The sequence below is a fragment of the Tauraco erythrolophus genome, chromosome 8 (genome assembly GCF_009769465.1).
Source record: "Tauraco erythrolophus isolate bTauEry1 chromosome 8, bTauEry1.pri, whole genome shotgun sequence".
Lineage (NCBI taxonomy): Eukaryota > Metazoa > Chordata > Aves > Musophagiformes > Musophagidae > Tauraco > Tauraco erythrolophus.
The window spans coordinates 9,840,978-9,862,143 of record NC_141472.1 but is presented as its reverse complement, the minus strand read 5'-3'; the positions used below and the strand labels follow the sequence as shown (position 1 = coordinate 9,862,143).

General features: G+C 44.2%; 1 protein-coding gene across 1 annotated transcript; it reads left to right on the top strand.

The window, feature by feature from the left end:
* The first annotated feature begins 4,281 nt into the window (after positions 1-4,281).
* Positions 4,282-17,234, top strand: NEMP2 (nuclear envelope integral membrane protein 2). Its single transcript, XM_086615923.1, has 9 exons — positions 4,282-4,384; positions 6,917-7,032; positions 8,572-8,800; positions 8,977-9,049; positions 10,084-10,177; positions 10,881-10,995; positions 11,647-11,872; positions 14,673-14,849; positions 16,985-17,234. The coding sequence occupies exons 1-9, from the start codon at positions 4,282-4,284 to the stop codon at positions 17,208-17,210; spliced, it is 1,359 nt and encodes a 452-aa protein (XP_086472049.1). The 3' UTR covers positions 17,211-17,234.
* Positions 17,235-21,166: the final 3,932 nt, after the last annotated feature.

Sequence of the window (21,166 nt, the reverse complement as noted above, 5' to 3'; positions counted from 1 at the left end):
CACCAAAACGCTTTGCTGAAGTCAGAGGGAGGGACAGCGCTTCCAGCAATTGCAGACACATCCTCCCGTGGATGTTTTACCACCAGCAGCCTGAGTTTTCCTTCCTCCTGACCTACAGGTCCCTGTGACAGCAACGGGAAAATGAGCATTAAGGTTAAACGCCAAGAAAGCCGCGTAAATCGGAAGCCGTACAAGATGGAAAAAGTTGGCTTACTCACAGGGGTTTGTGTAAAAACATGGATTTTGCCTGTATCGGACGTGCCTGACCCCCGCCCCCCCCCTCGCCAGTGATACAATAGGAAAACATGTGGGTTTTTTTTCTGATTTTCAAATTTTGAAAATTTGAATTTTCAAATTCACGGCACCCTGATTTTCAAAAGCATGGAGAGCTGGAAGAAGCATCTTGTGCTTAGAATAAATAGGCAAAGGTTTAAGATAAAACAGTATAATGAAAAAATATGGTCCTTTTGCCTAATCAATAAGATAGGACACAGGCAACTTTTAACAAAATAATTTCTCACATTCATTTTTAAGCTTAGCCTGAACAAGGACTGCGAAGGATACCTACTACCTAGAGCAGTCTAGGAGAGAGAAATATTCCTAGTAGAGCAGTATCTAGCTCAGTATCTACACATGTCAAATAAAACAGCGATTACCATAAAACTACTGTAAAAATAAGTAGCTATACTCTTCTTTTGTAGATCGTTTTTCTTCCACCAAAATAACTCCGTTTTGCCTATGAAATACTTCAGACTAATGCATTCCTTAAAAAAATAAGCAGTCGGAGATGAACAAAGTAGTCTCAAATGGCTCTTCTGTCTAATTTTAACTCTAAGAGACTATTTCACATCAAATAAAAAGACAATATAATGTACCTGATAACAAATCGCATTATTTGCGAGGGCACTTGCAGAACACAAGTTATTTGTATTACTGAAATAAACATTCAACAGACTCCACAAAAACACGTGAAACTAGTTAAAGGGAAATACAATAGTTCTCTGTCCTGAATAAACCAAGGCAAAAGAAAAAAATAAAAAATTCTATGCTTAAGCACATATAGGTATTGTGTTATTCTGATTACATGGGAAAAACACAAAGGCTGCCTGTTTTGCTATTTTTTTTTCTTGCTTTTCCAGGAAGCCAAATATTAAGTACCTGGCTTACAAACCTCCCCCAGCAGTCAATCCCACTCCCTTTGACGTTCACCTCCTACAAACGACACAATCCAACACCCACATGCCAGCTGGAAGAAAGCAAGAACACCGTGGCTTTGACAAACCCCCATCCACTTGGGCTGGCCAAAGAAAGACAAAACACCCTGGAACTCTGCAAACAAATTACACCCATTGCTGAAGTAAGGATAGCGAAGGAAGAGCAAAAAAGGGGGAAAAAAATTTAAATAAATCAGAGGAAGCATCCTCAGTCGTTCAGAGCACATGTTGAGATTTTAACAGCACACATGGAAATTAACAGCCTCTACTAGCTCTAGGCAGGAAGTAGACAGGAGGCTACAACTGGGTAACAAGCATCACCTTGAGAAGTGGGAGCAAGGACCCCAAGTGCCTTGTCCCCATCGTGGGCTTGCAGATGCTGGTGGGGAGAGGAGCTGACTCCAGCAGCACCAGAGCCCAAGGTGGGTGAGGCTTTGAAGAGCCCAGAGGACCTCCCCATTGATCGATGGATCAATCACCTTACATGGCTGTAGCCTATTCCTGTGGCTGCACAGGCCAAATAAACCATCAGCAGTGAGGTGCTGGGGTCTTTGTGGAACAAAAAGGATTCGGTGTTACATCAAATGTTGCACTCAGCTGCTAAGCAGCGGGACAAGGGCATTGCAGATGGTTAAGGAGCATTTCAGGGGTTGGAGTATTGGGTGGCATAATGCAGAGGTCCAAGAGGAAAGCGCACACCAGGGACATGGCTCTGCGCCACTCACCTGCTGCCTTCCCAACTACTGAAGCGGCAATTTGTCAAAAGCATTGAGGTTTAGAGCCCTGCACACTGTGTCCCAGGAATGTGACCCATTCCCAGTACCACCAGCATCACTGCCTGTTGCAGCCAGGTCTTCCCCCAAGCTCTCCCCACCAAAAGCTGGTCTTGCTCAACTCTCCCCAGCTTACAAGACTTGGGAAGGGCAGAGCTTCTGTGAGCTGAGCTGTACCTGTAAGCGACCTCCCCCTTCTCGGGTTGTATTTGTGAGTAAACAGTTGAAAACGCCACCTTTAAGCTCAGAACCCGAGCTTTGGCCTAAGCAACATCACCATTTAGGAAGTCAAACAAACAAAGGGAAAGCATGGAAAATGCCACATAATTAATCAGAGCTGCCCTGGAAGGAGGGCTGCAGCGAAAGCACCGAGTCTCTGTTATTAAGGATTTCTTACTGTGGCAGAACGCCGCCTAATAGCTGCTGTATCCTGCTTGAGCGAGTACCTTCTCCTCGGAAATCAAGCAAAGGTTTCTAATAGCTTTTGACAGAGTGCGGTCCCCTAAAGCTACATTTTCTGTCTGATTCACGCTGACTGACTGTAACCCCATGACAGTTATTGAAAGTTAATTAGCGGTGAAGCGCAAAGAGCTCTAGGAACGAAAATGCAAGCGAGAACTGAACATGGAGTGTCTCCTCTCCCAGAAAAAATACTGAAAAGAAGGTTAACATAACCGAAAAATATTGCAAATTGAAAATGTGAAAGGGATTCCTCTAACAACTTGGCTGTGATTGTCCCTTGCTGTTTAGACACACAGCTGAGAGGTAACATGTTTCTAAGGGTTTATTAGGGAAGCGGATAAACACAGAAGTCCAGTGTTTATTTCTTCACCACATTCGCTAGAGAAAGTGCCCGAAAACTTACATAAAGACAACGCCCGAATTACATACAAATAAAGATATAAATCAATCGCTGCTTCCGTTGGAGACTGAAGTTTGTCAGATGTTGCACACGCTATCAAACCCCAACTATTTTTGCCCTTGTTCTCCACTTCCTCAGTACTTGCGAGGAATAATCCACAGTTACAGGCGAGCCGAGCGGGTGTAGGAGGTGAGGCGCGGCGCGGCCCTGCACCACCCACTCCCCGCAGATGTAAGTGCCGAGACAAGGTGCGAGGCAGTGGGCAGACCCCTTCAGGTGTTAAAAAAGCCCATCCTGGCACTCCCGGGAATCAGACCCAGCCATAAACAATTGAAAATAAAACCAAATGCCACCTTCGTGCGGAGAAGTGGCATAGTTTTAAGAACAAGGAAGGGAAGGCGTTGTAGCAAAGTGAGTAGGTTGGAAAGGCCAAATGTAGGGCTCAGTGTAAAAATAGACGCCGGCGATGCCAGAATGCCTTGGCAAAATTGTGTTTATTGATTTTCATAGAATAGGAAAAAAGCTCCAGCCCTTTCCACCCCACGACTGCTGACTGTGACTCACAAGCAATCTAAACCGACTGCAATGAGCAAGCGGGGACCCGGCTGAGCTGGACCTAGCTCGTGTCTTCACAGCACTGACGGGGAAATGGCGTGTCCTGCTCCAGGCTCTTGGAAATACAGAAAAGCTGTGGACGTCCACCTCCCTCAAAGCATCTAATACCGTTTCACCCAGGGAATTCCTCTGGGTGGGCAGAGGGTCTGACTAACGTGTGCTGTCCACGGGCTGACTCAGCCTCTGCTGGTTGCGCGGTGACCCGGCTTGGCCTCTCCCTCCGGCCAGGTGAGGAAGGGGCACTCGGGAACAGGGTGCGTAAGGAGGCAAATAGGACCTCTCTCCGGTTCAGCCGGGGTGGCTGCCTTGGCTGAGGTCTGGAAGTGTTGCAAGCTGTTCACACGAGCCTTTGGGTTTGAACCAGTTTGTACCCTGGCCGATGAGGGCAGTCCATGTTTTTGGTCAGCCAGGCAGAGACGGGACCACGACCCACAGGAAAACGCTTTTGCTGAGCTGTTATATTCCCGCCATTTTTCTTTTTCTTTCCAAACACACACTCTTAACTCCACGGAAGCCCTAAAACACAAGTAAGAGGAACAGAAAGTAGGATGTCACAGAGGTGACAGAAGAGCCGCTTCCCCGCCGTCAGCGCCGCCGTGGGGACGCTGCCCGAGGCCGGGGCTCCCGCCCGCTCCCCGCACAAATATTTAGGATAAACCGGGGCGGAACCCTGCCCCGGTCGCGCTGCCGGCCGAGCGCGGCCCTGCGGGGGCAGAAGGGCGGCGGGGGAGCGCGGCGCCCGCACCGCCCCTTCCCCGCACCGGAGCCCGCCCTCCCCGCCACCGGTAGGGGCGAGGCCGGAGCCGGCGGCCGCCACATGAGTCCGGCGCGGCCGCCCCGCCGCTGGCGGCCGGGCCCGGGGCTGCTTCTCCTGGCGCTGGCGGGGGCGGCCGCGGGCAGCGGCGGGGCGCCGTCGGCAGGTACCGGCCTTCCCTTCCCGCCCCCGAGGGGCTGCGCGGGGAGCTCCGCCGGCGGCGGCGGGGCAGGGCGCGCGGCGGGCGGGGCGGTGGTCCTGGGGGGCCCTTTCCCGTCCTTGGGGGGTCACAGGCTCGGGGGGGAGGTGGTGGTTTCCTCACCCCTCGTCCCTTGGAGAACAGGGAGCGGGGGACACGCTTTCCTGTCCCTGGTCTCCCTCAGTCTCCATCGCTCCCGGTGCTGCGCGCCCTCCCGCCTCCGCCCAAAATGGCGCTGCCCCGCGAAAGGGCCGCGGCCGCCGCCTCCGTCCCTGCTCCCTCCGGGAGCTGAAGTCATTTCTCGGGCCAGGCGCGTCCCCGAGGGGCCGTGCTGTGTTCTCCTGCTCGTCCTGTCTCTTTTTCCACAAGAAGGTTGTGAGCGGTACCGCGCGGAACGCGCGGGCCTGGCCCGGGACAATTCCCACGAGCAGAGCAAAGCGCAGTGAGCGCACGGAGCAAGTGCCTCTCGCGTCTGTGCCAGGAGTTGGGAACCACTGGCATGGGAAGTTGGCTGCGGTGTGCTCTACGTTACTCCCTCTGGCTTTCTCATTAAGCCGGTTCAGGAGGCTTGGGTGCAGAACAGATCTTGTATGAAACGCAGGCAGTGGAAACCCTAAAGGTTATTCTCAGCTGTAGGAGTGACACCTAAGCCAAGAAACCGCTTCCCCCGTTGCCTTGATGCTCCCAAGGCTTGGGCATCCTCCGGATTCTGCAGCAGCTGCCGGTTTTCTTCACTGCTCATAATCTCAAAACTTGAGAGTTACCCTCTCCGTGTGTCCTCACGGCAGCTAACATCCTCCTCCATCTCACAGTTACCTGTTCAGAAGCATCTTTTCTTCTGGAATTTGATTGTTTCACTCTACGGAGTTGATGTCATGTTTGAAGCAAATTATTTTTCTCAAGAAAATGCCTTAAAATTAAGGGAGGGTAAGAAAATATTTGCTAGCGTGGTATAGGGAGGACATTACTTCTAACGTGAATGGATAGTTTATCCTTAGCGGCAGAAAATCCTAACACACCCCGCAGGGAAGGTGTGGGCGCTCTTGTCTGCGCTGTGATCCTACTAGTATTGCCATTTCCTGTTGCTGGATTATGTTGGTCTTAGCCCTGAGTAGTGCCCAGCCTCACCTGCCTGCTCTGTCAGTCGGCAATGCGTTTCAGACACCAGTGAATCCTTGGGCAACTTCATCTGATGACTTTTATGGAGGTGTCTGTCGAGAGGTACAGCCAGCCCTGGTCTGAAGGGTTGTGCTCCCTCCTGCTGGATTTGCCATGGATGAAAATTAATCAGATGGTTAATTTTTCACAATAAAAATGCCCTAGATTTTAAGTTTAGACCAGCTTACTTCAGCAGGATCATCTGTGGATGCTTTAATTCTGGAATGACTTAATAAACTGATGCAAGAACATCCACACAAGTATTTTTCATTGGCTTAATTAAATTGGTTAAAAAGTAATTTAGCCTGAGTTCAGCTTCCTTATAGAGACAGGGCAGGTTTTTACCTGCAAACAGTATCTCCTTGTCCAGATTGAGACTGTTTTGCACATACTCACTTTGCCGTTCTCAGCGTATGACAGTGTTTTAACAGTTATTACTGAGCTTGGCTTAGACCTACATTCTCTATTCAGTGAGCCAGATGATTCCCTCTGTTCAGATCTGTAATTATTTCCTTTATTCTTCTCTTTAATTATTTTCCTGGATCACTGCGGTAATGTACTGTAGGGTATATTTCACACACGTATATAGATCAGAACGTATGTTATTCTGGAGAGTTTGTGCCTTAAGCCTTTTAGGTGCGTTTCTGCTCAAAAGCGCAATCTAATTCAGAGGATCACAGGGGGTCACTAACATTGCAGGAGAGCATCCCTAGTTAAATGACTTATGACGAGCTGTCAGTGCAGTTGCCTTATTACGTGTCATGGCCAGACTACGTCAGGAAAATCTGTTTTAAACAGAAGAGTTCTGCCGTTTAACATTAGAAACATTTCCGAGGGAGAGGAGTATGATTTCTGCGATCAGCAGCCATGTCATGTGCTAAGTGACTATTTTAATATGTAAGCCTGTTTACCTGCTCAGACTCCCACAGTTGCATTCACCATTGGAATAAGCATCGACTCCGGTGGAGTTACACCCACTCATGCCAGCAGTGAGTTTGGCCCAGAGACCCTATTCCAGTGCCATCAAAACACTGATACCGAAGCCAAGCTTTTATGGATTACATTTTTTAAAAATATCACCCTAAATTATTCCCCCCCCCCCAAAGGTGTTGCAGTTTACTCTGGAGCCTAAATGACTTGATTAGAAGTCTAACTTCTATAATTAGAAGTCTAGAATTTTCATCTAAGTCATCCTGAACGTGCTGCATAGTTTTTACATTTGTCTGTCTGCAAATCGCTTGTGATTCCCTCAGCACATACAACAATGATACGGAGGAAAATTGTGCGTTTGTATTTGATACATGCTTCAAATTAACTTTTCTGCCCTCTCCTTGCCCCCAGGTAGAAACTGCAGCGTTTTGCAGGAAATGGATGTCATCCAGAAACGGGATGAAAACTGTTACTGCTACGTGCAAAACAGAACCATTCACTTACAGTACATTTGGTCAACTCTTCAGGTAGGAGGCCGTTTTGGGGATCGTTTAGAACGCAGTACATTTCACGTGAACTTTGGCCAGCAAAGCGTATGATCAAAGCGGTCTCTGTGTGTAATTAGTCGTTTGGACGGTGTACAGGTAGGACGGTGTTAAAAATACAGCATGATGATCCTCCACTTTGGATGCAGTGAGGTTTGGTCTCTATCAGAAGGATGTCAACCAGGCTTCTAGAATGATGCCACACATGCGTGTTATTTTGTTGCACACCTTTTCTACTGATGGACCACTGTTAACCTCTGCAACAAATGTTTTTGCTCATCACCAAACACCTTTATAAAACTTAAAAATTTGAGCATAAAATGGAGTTCTGTGACTCACTCGCTGTATGGGAACCACCAAAGGTGTATTAGATTGTGACTAATGGAAAAACAGCAGTAACAGCGTGTTTCTGTTTTTCTGAGTAAGAGGGTCATCTTGGAAGAAACATATTTAGAGATCAGCTCAAAAAAATATTAAAATGTATTAACAGTGGAAGCAATAATAGCTGAAGGAACAAGCTGACTATCTGTGTGGTTCCTTTTTTTTTTTTTCCTGGGAAGTATGTCTCCGGACAAGGGAAGGAAACAGTTTCACTTCATCTCTGTTGGAGGAATTCTCTCAGATAAAAGGAAGTGGAACATGTCTTTGTTCCCAGGCCTGTTTTCCTCAGGAACATGCTGCAGGTGTTTCTATGAATGGTAGCAGACTTCAAGGTGGTGAAACCCTCCAGCTTTCCTGCAGTAAATGTTTAAAAGCAGGAAGTTGAAGATTTTTCCCACAGCAAATTGCTTGCTGACGTGTTGTCTCTTCTTCTAGTAGAAGCCTGTTTTATTACTTATTGCATCACTTTTTTGTAGCTGGGTCTTTGTTGTCTAATAGGCCCTGATCAAGAGCACACAATGAATCACGTATCTTCAGGAAGATCATCCCATCTCGGAAGGTGGACAAGATCTTTTACCAGTTTGGTGGAGGAGGGTGCTAGGAACTAGGAAGAAACCCCAAAACACCCATCAGGAATGTGCTTATATTTACATTTCTGGTTATGGTGTCTTTCATTTTCCTTATCCCTCTTCGGTCCCCAACATGACGATTGCATTATTAACTACAAGAAAAGCAAGTCCAGTTTCTTGCAGTTCAGGAGGGGAATGGTGAAGCAATATGAACCTCCCCTAAAGAAACCGTCATCAGTCAAATATTACTGGTTTTGTTAGAAATTTGTGTGTGGGCAAGTGTCATGGTAAACCGACCCACTGAGCTTTAGGATGGATTGAGGCCCTTCCATAGAACTTTGCTGACACTTGAGTTCTCTGAATCGCCTTGTAAGGTCTAAACAATTAATCTTTGCATAGTATTAATAACCAATAGTAAACAACTGGGAATTGCACTAGCATTTTATTCCTGAGCTCTTTATACTGATTTTCATTATCACATGTATGGCTTATATGTTATGTAGTCCAGAAAAACAAAAACAGCCCAGTGACTCTGAGCTACTTCTCTGTGTATTATGTTGTTTGTCTTTAGGTAAAAGTTGACAGCAGAGAAGCGTTCAGGTTTGAGCCTATTTCAGAAAAAAGCAACTGTCGTAATTCAGAAACTGTTTTTGAGTTTGCGGCATGTGCTGTTCAAATCTTCTGGAAACCAGAGACATCTACAGAAACTGTCCTAAACGTAAAACAATATGGAGAGGATATTTGTTTCAAAATACAGCCCTTCAAAACCGAACCGTACACCGTGAGCGTGAAACGAGAAAGTAAGTAAAAAAAGCTTTCAGTCTAGATTACAGATGGCTTGGTATTGCCAGTGTTACTGAAAGTACCATCTCTTCTCTAAGAGGCTTGGGGCTTTTCTGTTCATGTTGTATGTAATCAACATTTCAGACTGAAGTGGTCTGAAGTCCATTTCTTTTTCTTTCCCCCTTTTTTTTAGTGCTAGATGGAAAGCTCTTGGTTTTGTTTGTAGCTGGCATTCTTCTGTTCCATTTTGCAAACAGCCTGAGCAGGTGAGTACTAGCTGCTGGTTTTTGACCTTTCCCAAAGCCTTTGCGTCTTTGGTCTGTTTTCTAAGCTAAAGAGGCGGCTCTTTGGCAAAGTGAAACACAGAAACTGAACGTATATTTAAAACTTCTTCATACCGTTTGTGTTTGGACAGATTGTGACGTATCTTGGAGTTCTGCACTCTATTAGTCACTTAGCTGTGTTGGGTTCTTATATCCAAGTTGCCTGTACTGGGCAACACCAAGACAATCCTCAGTGAGCAAGTGTGGATTGAGAAGAATTCTCTCTCCCTTTTGTTGGGCAGTGAGGTTAGCTGAATGGTAAATAATGCTCTGTGTGTTATCAACGCTTCATTCCTGCAGGCAGAAATGTTTAGGATGAGGTCATCTGGGTCCTCATCTGCCTCCACCTTTGTGCCAACCTTTCCCCATCCTTCTTTTGATGCACGTGTTGCATAGCATGTAGGGGAGGATACTTAATTATTATAGCAAAATATGTGGCCCATGACTTCAAAGCAAAATGAGTCACAAATTAATTGTCAGGAGGCGCCTCTAAAACAAGCAGAGCAGCAATAGGTTTTATGGAGTTAACTCTGAATTAAAAAGTCAGACTTTATAAATGCATAAACTTACGTCCTAACCAAGACAGCTTAGAAAAAAACTTTAGGGTTTATAGAGGTCTTTTTACACTCTAAATTAAAAACCCAGTACTTTTCATGCAGTACAGAACCATATCGGTACACAGAAGAAAATAAAATTACTAGAAACTAGAAAGTCAATGAAATCAGAAATGGTGTGAGCTTTAAAAAACCCAGCACGATCTCCTAGCCTGTAACAACTCTAGTGACCTTAAAGTATCTGTTGGGAAGTTTTCCTTGCATGGACTTAACACCTAAACCGGGCCTGTTAACCATGTAACTACAACTGTAACTTCCAGCTGTTAAGTTCTTATTGAAGATCACTGCTGTTTTTATAAATGTTAGCATCTTAACCAATTACGAATTACCCTTCTCAATGTGTTCTCTCTTGTTCTCTTACAGGAGTACCAAGTTCTTTTACCTTTCTGGAATAACACTGGGTGTTCTTGCTCTGCTAGTCTTTATCCTGTTGACACTTAAAAGGTTTATTCCAAGGGTAAATCTGCATTTATAAAACAAAATAATAATCATCATCATCATCAACATCGTAATATAGGAAGTGAAGAGTACAGAGCCAGATTCTCACCTTGCTCTGGTTTTGTGGCCAGGTAACTGCACTGAAATGACTGCAGGATTGCCTGTGTCAAGTAAATATAATTAGGTCACAATCAAGTTCTTGTTAGCTTGCTTTCGAGTTTAAACTAAACAGGAGATTGTTGATGTACAAGAAGAGTTTATTCTGAAACATAAATTACTTTTATTGGACTGGAGCTAAGCTTACTTTTGAATCTATGAATCAATCTAAATCAAAATGTAGTTTTAGTGGCAACTGGGGCAGATTCTCCTCGTTCACCAGAGACAATTCATTACAAGGCAGATGTGAATTTTCCCTTTGCTTCTACAAAGTCTGTGCATTCCCACAATATTGCTGAGATATGTTAATTGGGAATACAGTGCAAGAGGCTTATACCATGACACTGGCACATGACACACAAGTACAGAGATGCAGTTGCTCCACTTCGAAGTGATACTGTTTAGTGGTAGCATGCAGAGCACTGTACAATGGAAGCCTCACACAAATCAGAAGCCCTGTAGGTCTACTGAACATCACATCTGGTTTTGCCTGTGAGTTCTCTTGCGCCCAATGGTCCTGATTCTGACTTGAAATTTTATTTTTTCTTTTTTTTCTTTATTTCCAGCACAGTACCTTCTGGATCTTAATGAGCGGCTGCTGGATGTCCTCTCTCTATTTTGTTTACTGCTTCAAGGAAAACATGCAGTGGTTGTGGTCTGAACACAGAAACTACTTGTTGGGTAAGAAAATTATCAAAAAACTTGCTGCAGACTTTGGTTTAATTTAGTGGTTAGATACCTGCCCATAAAAACCAAAATCAACTGACATATTTATGGAGTACTTTTGTCTCCTAAGCCATAGCTGTTGGAATATTCCAGAGGTTCCTAATCCACTCAAATGAGCGTTTACTCACATTGTATCATTAAATAAGGAGTTTGATATAGTGGGCCAGTAGCAGCTTTAAGAGCAGATTTTGCCTGTATTATTTGTTCATTGATTTGCCATTACATACTCTTCCTGTAACAGAAAAAGGGCAGCTACATTCGTTTGTATTTTGCTGGATCTGGGAACTGGGTGTGTGAATTGCTAACTGGATGTGGCTGCAGGGGCTGACAAATCTGTTGACTTGGCACCTGCCTCAACATTCTTGTATGGGAGGATTGATGTGCAGCTCGTAGCTTTAGCTTAAAGGCTATTCACAGATCACCTTGTGAATGCTTTGCACACTTTTGAAGCATAAAGCACATACAACATAATGCAGGTGGCTGTAAGACAACACAAGGAACAGCAGGCTGTTTCACAGAAGTTGCAAGCTTTGTGAACTAAACTAATGAAGTTTATATGGGTAGTTTGCACCTCTTTCTCCATGTCCTTCTTTTCTGTTTCTACAGGGTATTTTCTGGCTGTTGGAATTGCCAGCTTCGCCGCTTGCTACCAGCACGGACCGCTTACCACTGAACTGAGCATAACCTTGTTCGCATGGACGCTACAATTAACAGCCTTTGTCCTGATTTATTGTGGTGTCACCATACCTCAAGTTGCGTACGCAGTAATAGCGGTCAGCCTCTGTTCAAAAGGCCTGGGTTACCCCCTCGGTGCTGCTTGTCACATAGGCAGGTTTGTATGGATTTCATAGAATCATAGAATGGTTAGGGTTGGAAGGGACCTCAAAGATCATCTAGTTCCAACCCCCCTGCCATGGGCAGGGACACCCTCCACTACACCAGGTTGCCCAAAGCCTCATCCAGCCTGGCCTTGAACTCTTCCAGGGATGGGGCATCCACAACTTCTCTGGGCAACCTGTTCCAGTGCCTCACCACCCTCAGAGTGAGACATTTCTTCCTTATATCTAATCTAAATCTCCCCTCTTTCAGTTTAAAGCCATCACCCCTTGTCCTATCACTACACGCCCTCGTAAAAAGTTCCTCTCCAGCTTTCCTGTAGGCCCCCTTTAGGTACTGGAAAGCTGCTATAAGATCACCCCGGAGCCTTCTCTTCTTCAGGCTGAACAGCCCCAACTCTCTCAGCCTGTCTTCATAGCAGAGGTGTTCCAGCCCTCAGATCATCTTCGTGGCCCTCCTCTGGAACCGCTCCAGCACCTCCATGTCCTTCTTGTGTTGGGGACTCCAGAGCTGAACGCAGTATTCCAGGTGGGGTCTCACGAGAGCAGAGTAGAGGGGCAGAATCAATGTCCAAGTCCCTGCATCACCAGGAAATACTGGAGGCTGATAGTAAAAAAAACTCTTACACTTCAGTAATGATTTATGAATTTCTAGTACTAGTTGGTATTTTTACAGCATATAAAGCTGCAGTGGAAAAGGTTTAAAGCCCAGAGACACAGGAATTCAGCTATTTTCCATTTGACAGTTTTAAGCATGAGTTTTGTTCTAAGGAGAATGGAAAAATCTGACGTAGCACCTTCTAGTCTGCAGCATATGGTAACCAAAACATTTCTGTTTGGTTCATTGATTAGACAGCAGCAATACTGCCTTGGTTTCATGTGTAGTGAGAGAATCTGCAGGTAACTCATACTGAATCTTACGGGATAAAAGAGTGTACTATCACCAAGGAAGCAGATCTTAAAAAGTGACAGTCCTTGTAGGCTAGACAGCGTAGAGTTCAGAGGCTAAAAACCCATGTCCACAAAAATAATAGCTTCCATTGATTGGAGTTTTCCAAGGTTACTATCCTAGATGTACACGTGTACCTTTAATTCATGAAAACAATCTGTTATCACTGTGGAAGCATTGCCCCGTATCCCCAGAGCCCCATTTATAGTGTGGCATTTGGAATGGGAACTGCTGGCAATACGTAGACCTTAGTTTGTTAAGTATTTTCATCAGCAACATGGGAACGTGTTTGCTCATCCTTGAATTCGAAGCATGTTTTATCACAAATACAACACTCAAATGAAGATGGTAAAAAGTCCTGCCAGTTTACATCTGTTTTTACCTTCAGTGATGGCATCCAGATCAAGAGTCTTTAGTGCAGCCTGTTCTGTAGCTGTGGACTTCTGCTGAACTGCAGAGAACCAGGAAGAGGCAAAGGCTACAACCCAGCACAACCGAAAGAATAAAATCAAAATAATTCATTTTTTGGTCTTTTACACATTGTTTAGTTTTGAAGAACATACCACTTTGCTCTTCCGCTCATTTTAGATGTTGAAGTGTGGACTGGGTTGAAGCTTTTTATTTTAGGTAGAACTTGCCATTTGTTGAAGACTGATTTTTGCCTGCAGCTGAGAAGCACCAGCTGTTTCAAAAGCAACATATATGACCAACACTTACCTGCTGTAAGCAGGTTCAGCTCACTCTGAAACCAGTAAGATTTGGCTGCGAGTTCACAGAAGTCAGAACATACCTGTTTTACCCTGGAACACTGTAGTTTGTTCTTCCAGTGGACCTCTTTTGTTTTTCATTAACTGATGTGTCTATAGAGCCAAAAAGCACCAAAATACAGCTCCTACAAATCTCTCTTAGGAGAATGATGAGGGATTTTTCTTCTGTTTCAAAACACTAAGCAGTAACACTGAACTGTGAGGCCATGATGCCAGATACACAGTTCAGAGCAGCAGGTATAGCAAAATAACGAAGAATCTTCCATTATTTGTTGTTAAGATCAGTACTGATCCCAGTGAGCCAGAAAGACCTTTACCATTTGCCCTGAACAAGGGCTACAGTTCATTCTTGCTTTAGGGAAATAAGGAGGAAAGTTGAACGCTGCTGGTTGGAGCAGGTGTTTTTATACAGAGCTGAAAGTTTTATGGGCATGCAGCCCTTGCTTATCTCAACTCATCACAACATTTAAATTGAAAGCAGTTGACAGAAGGGAACAGAACATGGCACGCTTTCTAATTGATATCTAATTATATTATACCTCGCTACGCAGCAGCTAAAAAAACATCAGATTGTAAACATTTTGGCCTCAAACTACTCAGTTTTGTAATTTAAAGCAAGATTTAGGAGAAGCGATCTAGTAAACAACATGAACAGCTCATAACAGACTTAGAGCGTTGCTTATCTTCAAAGTTACATATGCAGACTGGGTTTTGATTCAGCCGATGTCTCTGCACAGAAGCATTTTGCATATTGCACCTAAAAACGGCTGAGCAAGCAGCCATCTATTTAATTCTGTGAGATTTTCGTCCATGCATACAGAGTAAGGACCTGATCCAAAGCTTATTTGAAGCTCATTAGATACCATTCTGTGGAGTTCCACAACTTCGGTTAGGACCTAGGGTAAACAGGATAGCAAACATTCGACACTTTGTCTTAAAATTTTAATGCAAGAACGTCGCTTGTCCTCTTAAAAAGACAAAAGTGATTAATGCATGTTACTAGCAGGTGGAAAAAAAGGACAGGCAAAAATTATGTGCCTGAAGACTTAGGAAATACTAATTGTTTTCATTCCATTCTAGAAAAATGAAGAATCACTTTAAATCAAAAAAGTTAGTGTTTAAATACCTCACGGAAGAGGCGTATCGAGAACAAGGTGAAACAGAAACTATCAGAGCTCTGGAGGAGCTACGCTCATTCTGCAGGAACCCTGGCTTCCCGTCATGGTTAGCTGTATACAAACTCCAGTCCCCACACAGGTAAGAAAATCTGGTTTCCCTAAACGAGGAAACAGAGGCTGTGACACAGCAGACCCAAATGCTGCTTCAGGCACTGTTCAGGTGCGTTTATCTTGCATGCAGTCAGACGTGCAAGTAGCTTTATCTTCTTGAGTAGTCCCACTAAAGATCACAGCCACGCCTCTCAAGGATATTACTTGCTGGTGGTATCAACCCCCCTGTTTGTTCCTCCTTGACCATAAATTACTCAGAGTTTACAGGCGTTCACAGCTAATTCATGATAATGGCGGCTTTCCTTAAAACTTACACGCTTCCTACAATGCCTCTGTAAGCTCCTACACAGTAACCCAGGTGGCTGTCAAACCAGTGAAATGCCCCTTTCTTCAGTTTTTAAGAGCAGTACACTTGTGTTGTGTAAAATTGGAGCAGGCTGAAGATACGTGCTCAAATATTACCTGCATTAAGCTCTCCAGCTGCAAGCCTGAACAGACAAGAAATCCTATTACTTGAAGTATGAACCAATACAGTGAAAAAAAAATCAGTGCCTGCACCTAGGAAGTGTAACAGACTGAAGAGCAGATACAGCTTAAGAGACAAACTTAAGGCAAATAAGGGTTGGGAAGGGTCAGATAAGTGCAGCCAGAAAAACTTGCAGAATATAAAATTAATCATAATAGCAGTGTGTTTCCATCAAAACCAGAACTTCAAAATAGCAGAAGCAGAGTTTTGACATTAGCCAGCCACAAAGACTTGGCCCTTGCCACAGAACCAAGTGTCGCAATTTCAAAGAAGCCCCAGTCAGTTTGGCATTTAATCAATAGAAAGTTAAAAGTAGTTTCAGAACCTTCATCTTCCCTGGACGGGCACACAGACAGCCTTTCTGCCCGGTTTTATACGTGTACTGTTAAACCGTCTTGTTTTCTCAGCTACTTACGTTCTATAGCATGATTGAAAGATACAAAAAGTGAAAACTCCCTGCAGTATTGTAAAACAAAATACTGCCAAAATGCACAAACAGTTGAGACACATGTATTTTCTGCCCATCACTTAGGTTAATATAGTTCTTACAAACTGTTCGCTATAAAAATACAAAAATAAAAAGGAGAACCAACAGAAGTCTGATTGAAAGCTGAGTACCCCTTCAAGCTTCCGTTAAGCATCAGAAGATAGTTCAACACAAGGCAAACCTGTAAAACACAGCCAGTCCATGCTGTTCCCCATTTAGACTAACAGGGCTTCCAAGAAGAGTGCGTCAACAACATTCATCTCTCAGAAATGTTAAGTCTAAAATGTAAATTATTGATCAGTTTACCAGAACTCCAGAATGTAGCTGCGTTTCCTTTTTCTTACATTTCGCTGACGCTGTCGACATGTACCCAGGTGTCAGAACTGGCGTCTGTTTCCACAGGCTTGCCAGAAACCTCCAGCTCCTTTCTGTCTCTTCAGCATATGTCCACTGAAAGTAAGATTTGTGGCGAATTGAAATGTAGGGACAGTGCAAAGCTCATGCTTTCTTCTGCCACACCTCCAGTTTGGCACTTACTTGGAGCAGCTGCAGAATTCCCAGCCTGCAGCTCCAGGTTCAGCAAAAGCAGGAATTCTTTGGCAAGACTTTAGTTCAGCCTGCCCAGAGTGTGCATGTGGCACCAGAAGCAAGGTGATGGCACAGCACTGTAGGAATGTGAAGTTCTCACCGTTTTTCCTTTCATTAGCAACGCCAACTTATCTGAATTCTTACAGCCTTTGTCTCAAATACGCTACAGCTTTAGTGTATTTTTAGAGGCTGCAGTACCACCTGTCCAGCTGTGCGAATGCTTACTCTGGATTATCCCAAAAGTAATGACAAGATAGGAACATGGAATTAGATCTTCTTGCCTAATCACAAGACCTTGCAGATGGCCTCCAGAAGAGCAAAAGTTACTTACATGGAGAAGACTGAAAAGATGAGGCAGGAAACCAAATCTTCAGGGTTGTTGCCATCCATTGCGATTTACTCGTTTTTTCAGGACTCCCTAGCTCATGCTGCAGCTTCCCCTCATCTGTGCTGCCTGTGGGCACGTCCTTACAACATCCCTTCACAATTGGCACTATCCCCTGCATTTACAGTATTTTTTTCATTTCTCAGCTGATTACTTCTCCTTTTAAAAATCTGGCAGGTTTGCAGGTTTTGTTCTCGGATCTCCCCACGTCTCACGTGCAGAAATAAAGGCACATGAGGAGGAATACGGCATTGGAAGCTTCTTCCTGGAAGAGCAGCTCTTTGAGATGAGGGCAGAATCTGAGCAAGGTGATCCAGCCAATTCCGTCCATGAAGGAGATGTGGAGGATGAAGATGAAATGCATCAACAGATTTCATTTCCATATGCTACTGAGTTGCTCTGAGCTTTGGGAAACAACGAAAAAAAGGAGAGGGAAAACATATTCATCCTAGAAAGGAAGGATAGAGACTCACGCTTGGTGATTTCTTGTGGTTGCTGGTGGACAAACAAGGATTTTTTAAAAAACTGTTTCCTGTATCACTGATGATGCCTGATCAGAGCAACAGAAGGAAACCATAGGGCTGTTCCAGTGAAGAGGACTCTCACACTATTGGTACTTTAACCGGTTAAAGTTTAACTTGCTTATTTCCAAAGCAAGTACTGGCAGCAGCCTGTTCCACCAGGATGCCTTGTTTTTCCAAGGATACTACCTCTAGAAAACAGAGAATCTGTTTTGGCCCTTTTCATTGTCAAGTCCTCTGTGCTGAGCACTAGAGGGAGGACAAGCCATTATTAATACTCTACTTTTACTAAGTACCCTAAGTGTCAACAATTTGAATAATGCTGTTAGTGTGCTGATAAACTATTTTTATTGTTTGTGAGACTTCTTGGTGCTTACGATCAATAGAGAGTTAACACAGTTGAATGAGGTTTGTTTGCTCTTCTGGCTAGGTTTGCTTCATTTTGCCTCTCCACATTTGTTTCAAGCACCTCGTAGCCTGACTTTTCACCCTCTGCTTGTGTTTTCCTGTTCTTGGTCTCTGCTCTAGCTACGCTGCACTTCGTTCTTTCCATGTCTTTGTTTCTTCACACACTTGTCTTCCCTCTTCTACAGGTCCCGCTGCTGAACCTTTCTTCAGCCCTCTGCTTCTCCATCTGTGGCAACTGCAGATGATTTAGGAGCGGATTTCCATCCTCAAATGTATTTTTACTATCACTTTTGATTTCACTGTCACCTTACCTCGGACAGGTGCTGCTGTTCATTCCAGAAAAGGGTGAGGCTGTTTCAGCTGCTCGGAGGAACTGTCAGCAGAGCCAGAGTGATGCTGTAACCGTGTAATTGAAATACAGATAACCCCATACAGCTCCACTGTCCTCAGAGTACTCCGTAGTTTGCTCATTCAATAAAAAACAGAAAGTAACTCCTGGGAAAACAAGGAGGGAGGGATACCTGGCTCCTAACTCCCCTTTGTCCGCCCTCTTTGGGACCTATTGCAGGAGGCATGTGGGGAAGAAAAGAAAACAGGAATTTAGACAGTCAGATGTCTTTCACCTTATGTAGTACACAAGCCTAGGCTAGGGAGTAGATCATTTCCCCTCAGTTCATCCACCTGCAGAGGTAATTTCCTTCTTTTGTTCTTTAAACTATCGCTATATTCTTCTGTCCTCGCCTTGCTGTTTTCTTTTACTGTCTTCCAAACTGCAGAAAAGACCATTAATTCTGTCACCATCTGATCTTACAAATCCACCAGGAATTGCCAGTGGTGGGAAGTAGTTAGCTCTCCAGAGGGGCACGTCAGACCAGGATGTATTTGCTTTAAAAGGGGTATCTTTTCTTTGTAACGTGCTTAGTGATGCAGCACGACGTCAGCAGTGCATGCACTATCGTGGTTTCTCATTGTCCATCGTTGGACAAGGGAGAACATCTGTTAGCTCTAACAGTGCTAAAAAGTGCTGCTGCTGTACCACATTCCAAGAGCTTCTCAGTATAAAACAGGACTCCAAGCTGGTGCTCGAAAGCCTTAATTACGTGGTCCTTCCTCCTTTATATTGCTTCAAATATGCTTCATTTGACAAGGAACTCTTCCATTTTAGAGTAGAGAGACACTTCACAGCCTTTTGTGCTGTAAATCTATAAATACACATGCAGAATCTATAGCATGTTTAGCAGAGAGATGCCCTGTCAAGCAGGTGATCCAAAATGCACTCACTGCTCAAAGTCCACAATGTTCAAAAATGGAGCAAGAGCGTGCTGCTCAGGAAGGCCACAAGCAGCGAGACTCACCTCGAACAGAGGCTGCTGCCACCAAACTCACCGTTAAATTGCCACCGACTCCCTGGAAGTCAGGCATGGGTTGGGGAGTTCCATCTCTAGCAAGACGCTGGAAGCGTTACATGTGAAAGCAGAGGAAAGGCTCATTGTCTTCGATGGTTTGGGAGAAGGATGGAAACTCCTCCCCAACAATGACCTTAGTAGACTGAACATTTGTTTTACCTTTGCCTGTATCGCCATCGTGAAAAGGAAGTACTTCAGGTTAGATTAGTCAAAAAAGGATACTTGAAGAGATGCCTTAATGCTAATGGTTTTTGCATGTTTTCAAGTACACAGGTTTTTTCAGTGCTTTGTAGTTAGTTAAGAACTCCCATCTATGTGATTTGAGGCCAAGAGGGAGAATCAGATTTGTCCTCGCTTAAACCCACAGTTTTTCTGGATTTCCTCTCTTTACTGAGGTAGTGATGATTGTCCTTCCACAAGTACATACTATGTATTTTTATACGATAGCCCAGATAATGCATTAAGATAATATTTTACCTAAGCAATATGTTAAATGGAAAAGCCTCCCAAAAATAGGCAATTACGTTTTCCAGACACTGTCCCTTTTCCCAAATTATTTAGAACAGCAGGTACACCTACTCCAACAAGGGAAACAAAAAATTTAAAAATCAACTCATGTTTTATGTAGTTGTGAAGTCTGTCATTTGCCGGGGATGGGTAAGTAGTATCCAAAGGAGAGCAGGAAACTGCTGAGTATATCCAAGACAGAAGTGCAGCAACATATGAAAATGATGACGACTACTTCAGTGGAGAGCTGATACTGACCTTAAAAATCCTCCTAAGCCTGTTCCAACACTGGAAGCATTTCATAAACAAAACCCGCCAAAACCAACTGCTGTCATTCCAGCCCTCTGCCAACAGTGAGTCTACTTGCACAAGTGATACATGGACATTACTTAGGTTCACTGAAACACAATTGTTAAGTACTGTCCAGTGTTCAGCCAGAAAATCTGGGAGCAGAATCTAGATGTTAGTCCATTGCTTTAACCATTATAAAAGTCTTTCTGCCTTAACGAAGGATGTTACATTTACCTTCTGTTTCACAGTGTTTAAAAAAAAGCTAGGATTTCGTATTTATTTTGTATTCACACTGCAGCATACTTGATACACTGTCTTGTACCTTCAAGACTTTTTAAAATAAAAGTATTTTTCAGTTATGTGGTTCTCCTCCCGTATGTATTTACTGTCTTCAGAACAGCAGGACACATGAAAGGAGGAGCCAAGCAAATGGGGTGTGTTTGTGGCCCGAGTTGCTGATGCAAGAAACGGTAACTGTGCATTAGCCGTGGTTGTTCCAAAACCAGAGTCTCCCCTCTACCTCGAATGGATGTCCCTGAAGGAAGCTGCCATTCCCATGCCCTGCTCATGACGGATCCGAACCACCACAAAACCAAACTGGTAAGGTGACGAGTGAGGTCTGGCAGTTACATACACGCATACAACAAAACAAAACTTAAGATCACTCCCTGTCATCGCTTTAGTATGCATACAAGTTAAGCAGCTGAAATAGTAAAAATCAACTGTCCTACACCTAGGATAAAAATAAATTCCAGACAAACATGCCACTGTGTAGGGCAGGAGCAAGAGTGAAATATATTTTGTTGATCAGAAATAGAAACTGGCAGTATTTCTACACAAGCTGACATGACCTGCGCTCAGCAGCCTCTATCTCAAAACCGCTAGGTGACAAATGTAACCTGAGCTTGACTTTCACTCATCATGTCCTGCACACTTCCCTATCAGCCTGTTAATGATGCACGTGGGTGTGCATCCCTTACATTCCCCTCAGAAGGGAATTTGTGCCTACGGTCAGGTTTTATTATGAAACAGACTGCAGGAGTAGTTCCCAGGCTCTAGGTTTGCTATCCTCCAGGCACTACCCTACAGCGAACCTAGCCAAAGGTCATCATCATTGAATCATCTTCGGTTCAGGTGATTTGTTCACTGCTGGCACTGTAACATGAGCAAATGTAATAAAAGTTCAGATTGATACTATTAAGTACATTATGGATACTTTATATTTC